Below are 4,800 nucleotides of genomic sequence, written 5' to 3' on the forward strand. Positions count from 1 at the left end.
GGATCACGAGGTCAGGAGATCGAGACCATCCTGGCTAACACAGTGAAACCCCGTCTCTACTAAAAATACAAAAAAAAAAAAAAAAAAAAAAAAATTAGCTGGGCGTGGTGGTGTGCACCTGTAATCCCAGCTACTCGGGAGGCTGAGGCAGAAGAATCACGTGAACCCAGGAGGTAGAGGTTGCAGTGAGCTGAGATCGTGTCACTGCGATCTGCCTCGGCGACAGAAAGACTCTTGTCTCAAAAACAAAGAATCTGAAGACAGTAACAGCAGAGCATTGAACCCCAGAGGCAGTGCTCTTCAGCACATGAGGCCCAGGGTGGCTGCACAGGACAAGCGCCCTGCCTCGCCCCCTCTCTCTGCTCCTCTCCTCAGAGGCAGCCTCTCCTGAACTGGCTCTGGCTGTCACTCTCGTGCATGTCTTTATAGGCATTTTAATGCACATATATTCTTCCCTGAATGACAGGTAGCACTGTCCTGCTTCCTATATATACAGAGGCAGGGTCTTACTCTGCTACCCAGGCTGGAGTGCAATGGTGCAATCACAGCTCACTGCAACCCCGACCTCCCAGACTCAAGCGATTCTCCCATCTCAGCCTCCCTAGTAGCTGGGACTGCAGGTGCACACCACCACACCTGGGTAATTGTTGTATTTTCTTTGGTAGATACAGGGTTTCACCATGTTGCCCAGGCTGGTCTTGAACTCCTGGGCTCAAGGGATCCACCTGCCTCAGCCTCCCAAAGAGCTGGAATGAAAGGCATGAGCCACCGTTCCCGGCCCTGCTTCCTCCATTAATCTGAGTTACCATGTATCTCACCATGCTATAACCGCCTGCTCCTGGATCTGTCTTCCTCCCCACACTCTGAGCCCTGTGGATGGACAGAGCTCACTTATTCATCATCGGAGCCTCGGGGCCTAGCATGCAGAAGGCAGCAGCAGTCAATGTTTGCTTCATAGAATGCGGGAGGGAGCACTCTGGCTCCTGGGGCATCAGTGTCCTCTTTGCCATGCAGGGAGCACAGGGTCAGCAGAGGGGGTACGTGGAAGGAGCAGCCCGGGCCCAGAGAGTGTGCTGTCCTGTGGGCTGATTGGGAGGTGGGCACCCAGTGTCCTGGGCTTGGGCTGTGCCTCCCTTCTCTCCCTTTGGGAGGCAGTCCTGCCCCGCCCCTCAGGTGTCACCACCTCCAGGGGTTGAAGACATCACCCACCCGAGTCCTGTCCTGTCCCACAGGCCCGTCTCTACTACATTGCGGCCGCCGTGGTTGCAGTGACTTACCCCGTGTGCAGCAGTTTACTGTGCCTAGGGGTGAAGGAGCGGCCAGGTATGGGGTGTGGTGAGGAGGGAAGCAGAAGCTGGGGACAGGGGTGGTTTTTGGTTTAGAACTCTGCGAAGCCAAGGTGCCACCCTCCTGCATTGCAGACCCTTCCACCCCAGCCTCAGGCCCAGGCTTGAGTTTCCTGGCTGGGCTGGGCCTCACTACCCGGCACCCGCCCTACCTGAAGATGGTGATCTCCTTCCTGTTCATCTCTGCTGCTGTTCAGGTACCTCTGGCCAGCTGCCCCCAACAGGCTTGGTGCTGGCCATGCAGACCTAGGTTCAGGGTGCAGTCTCGGCCTGAGTTTTATAGGGAGAAACCTATGGCTGGCACATGGCTCAGAGGGGCTGGTGCTGGGAGGGAGATCGCGGTAGGGCCTGTGGGACTGGAGGGCCAGGGCCTGGGCACTAGGAGGCTGACAGCGTCTGGGTGATTTCCTCTCACATTACCGGAAGCGTAGTCAAGTCCAACTGATCACAGCTGTGCAGGTGATGAGGGTGGCCTAGGAGTGGTGTTTGTATCTGTGTTGGCAACAAGTGTCCCTTGTGGGGGAAGGGACTGTATGATGGTAGCAGCAAGCCAAAGTCCCAATGGAGAGGCCAGACTCGAGACCCTGTCCTTGCCCTTGACTTCTGAGCTCCTGCCATGCCCTGCACACACCCACTTCCTGTCCGTCTCCTCAGGTGGAGCAGAGCTACCTGGTCCTGTTCTGTACACACGCCTCCCAGCTACACGGCCACGTCCAGGGCCTGGTGCTAACCGTCCTGGTGAGGGGACCTGGGGTGGTGGAGCCTAGGTCACTTGGGGCCCTGAGCTGGGGACATGTGTGGCCAGAGCTCTGGTGGTCCACATTTTGGACTGTGCTTTGGTCTTGGCCACCCACATTCCAGCAGAGGGTAGAATTGGGGCCAGGATTGCAACGTTCATAGCCACTGGTTTGAATCGGGGACAAGGCCAAGGCCAGGCATCCCATCTAAAAGCCAAGGCCTTGAGGTCCCGGGTGAAGGCGCCAGCAGCACAGCCCTCGCGTGACGACACCGTCTGCTCACAGGTCTCAGCCGTGCTGAGCACCCCGCTGTGGGAGTGGGTTCTCCAGCGCTTTGGGAAGAAGACGTCAGCCTTCGGGATCTCTGTGAGTGAGGCAGGAATTAAGGGTTGGGAGTTGCTGGAGGGGAGAGGCGAGGGAGGTGACCGTGGTGCCTGAGCCGGAGTGGATCTGTGTTCCCTTGAGTCTTCAGGGCCTGGCACAGGGTGAGGCACGGGGGTCATCAGTCAAGAGCCGTGTGTGAAGGAGCAGGCCCCGCGAAGTAGCAGGTGGCGGGACAGGCGGTGTGTGTGTCTCCCCAGGCGATGGTGCCCTTTGCGATCTTGCTGGCTGCTGTGCCCACAGCACCTGTGGCTTATGTCGTGGCCTTTGTATCTGGCGTGAGCATTGCTGTGTCCTTGCTGCTACCCTGGTAGGCTGGGTGTGGGGGCCTCATGTGTGTCCACAGTGGGTGTCGCCTCCTTCATGTCAACCTGCTGTCCCAGGTCCCCTGCACCCAGACTGTGCAGGAGATGGAGGCCACCAGCTCCATCCTCAGAGCCCTCCTGAGAGGACACCAGGCAGTAGGAATGGTGGGGGGCCCGGCAGGGGCCGGCGGGGGTACGAGCACACAGGCCATCTGCTTCTCTGGTGGCCATTCTGGTCCTGGGCACAGAACTCAGGGATGAATCCACCTTGGCCTCTGTCCCCAGAGAGTTCACAGGCTGCTGGTGGCCAAGGGGCTAGGAGGGCTAACTCGATGCCCCTGCCACAGGTCCATGCTGCCAGATGTGGTGGATGACTTTCAGCTGCAGCACCATCACGGGCCAGGCCTGGAGACCATCTTCTACTCCTCCTACGTCTTCTTCACCAAGCTGTCTGGTGCATGTGCCCTGGGCATCTCCACCCTCAGTCTGGAGTGAGTCCCAGGATTAGGATACAGCAGAGGCACCAAGGACCAGTGGGCAGGAAGAGGGCAAAGCCCCCCACCTACCAAGCTCGGGGCACCCATGAGCCTGAGGCCTAAGCGCTGCTCTTTGGAGAGTGTAGGGAACCATTTCCCCATGTTTCTCTGTGCATGAGACTGAGAGGGCCAGCCCCCCCACTCTCAGTTTTCTCTAAACTCTCTCAGGTCAGCCTGTCTGTCCCTTTGACACTCCTCTCCTGATCTCACCAGAAAATGAAGTCCACGTTTCAGGAGGGGAAGGGGTGAGGTGTCTGGGGCCCCTCCACTCAGGGTGCCAGGCTCAGCAGGCCCTGCCCTAAGGCCGGGTGATGCTTCTCCAGGTTCTCGGGGTACAAGGCAGGGGCCTGCAAGCAGGCAGAGGAGGTAGTGGTCACCCTCAAGGTCCTCATCGGTGCCGTGCCCACTTGCATGATCCTTGCTGGGCTCTGCATCCTCATGGTCGGCTCCACTCCAAAGACGCCCAGTCAGGACGCCTCCAGCCGGCTGAGCCTTCGGAGGTAAGCCCCGCACGTCCCCTGCACCCAGGGAGGCACAGTGTGCGCTGCTGGGGGAATGACTAACACCAGTCTGCAGACGTCCCTGCTGTCACACAGTCCTGCCTCTGGGACACTCTTTCCTTAGCTCAGGGTCACCCTTTTCTCCTGGATTTTCTTCTGTTACCCAGGCCACCCCTTCTCAGTCTTCTTCCTTTGATCACCTGGTAGACTGTGGTATGTGAGGGTTCCCTCCTTGACTCCTATTGGTTTTGCTCTCCAAAGCCCCCTCAGTACCTCATCTGCTAGCCTGACCCAACTCAGGCACCCCTTGTGCCTGGTGACTGCTAGAGCTGCCCCTCCAGCCTGAGCTTCCCTCAACTTCCAGAGCCGCATATCGCTGGCATGCAGACATTTCCACCTAGTAGCCCACAAGCCTGGCACTCAGTCTCGATGAATCTCAACAGAACTGATCTTGTCCCCTCAACTGGCTCCTCCTTCTGTGTCCCTGTCTTGGTGAATGGCACCATGGTTCCCCCTGGGGTGGAAGCCTGGGAGTCTTCGGCTCTTCCCTCCCACAGGCAATGCTGAGCAGGTCTCTGACCTGGTCCTTCCCCTACCAGAACACCGACCCCACTGATGGGGAGGATTTACTCACTGTCTGATCTTCTGGGGAGGCTATGGGAACCCTGAAGGCTGGGGCTGGCTGTTTTATTCCTTTTTGTATCCCAAGAGCCCAGCACAGAACCTGAGGCCAAGCAGGTACTAAGGAATCACTGCTGCAGCATCACCACGTCTGGCCCAGCAGACGTGCATGAGCACCCAATGTTCACCCACATAAGGTCCTCAAGCATGCACACATCATGCAGGCCCACGCAGGACAGGCAGTGGGTGGTCCCGTCATCAGCCACTCCCTGCCCAGGGTGACAGCCTCGGGCTCTGCAGCAGAGAGATACCAAGGGCAGGCTTCCCAGTCAGGGAAGGCCAGGCGGATGGGCAACTGCTTGATGGCACCTGGA

At 58.4% G+C, this 4,800-nt stretch overlaps 1 protein-coding gene across 1 annotated transcript in view; it reads left to right on the forward strand.

Moving 5' to 3' along the window:
• Positions 1-3,809, forward strand: part of MFSD2B (major facilitator superfamily domain containing 2B) — a 20,578-nt gene extending 16,769 nt beyond the window's left edge. The window contains exons 10-16 of the mRNA XM_011951456.1: positions 1,233-1,323; positions 1,422-1,543; positions 2,001-2,084; positions 2,369-2,449; positions 2,665-2,774; positions 3,117-3,260; positions 3,629-3,809. Of these exons, the coding sequence (XP_011806846.1) occupies positions 1,233-1,323; positions 1,422-1,543; positions 2,001-2,084; positions 2,369-2,449; positions 2,665-2,774; positions 3,117-3,260; positions 3,629-3,809 (813 nt within the window). The remainder of the gene's footprint in view (positions 1-1,232; positions 1,324-1,421; positions 1,544-2,000; positions 2,085-2,368; positions 2,450-2,664; positions 2,775-3,116; positions 3,261-3,628) is intronic.
• The last annotated feature ends 991 nt before the right edge of the window (positions 3,810-4,800 follow it).

This window comes from Colobus angolensis, unplaced genomic scaffold (assembly GCF_000951035.1).
Source record: "Colobus angolensis palliatus isolate OR3802 unplaced genomic scaffold, Cang.pa_1.0 Scaffold109, whole genome shotgun sequence".
NCBI lineage: Eukaryota > Metazoa > Chordata > Mammalia > Primates > Cercopithecidae > Colobus > Colobus angolensis.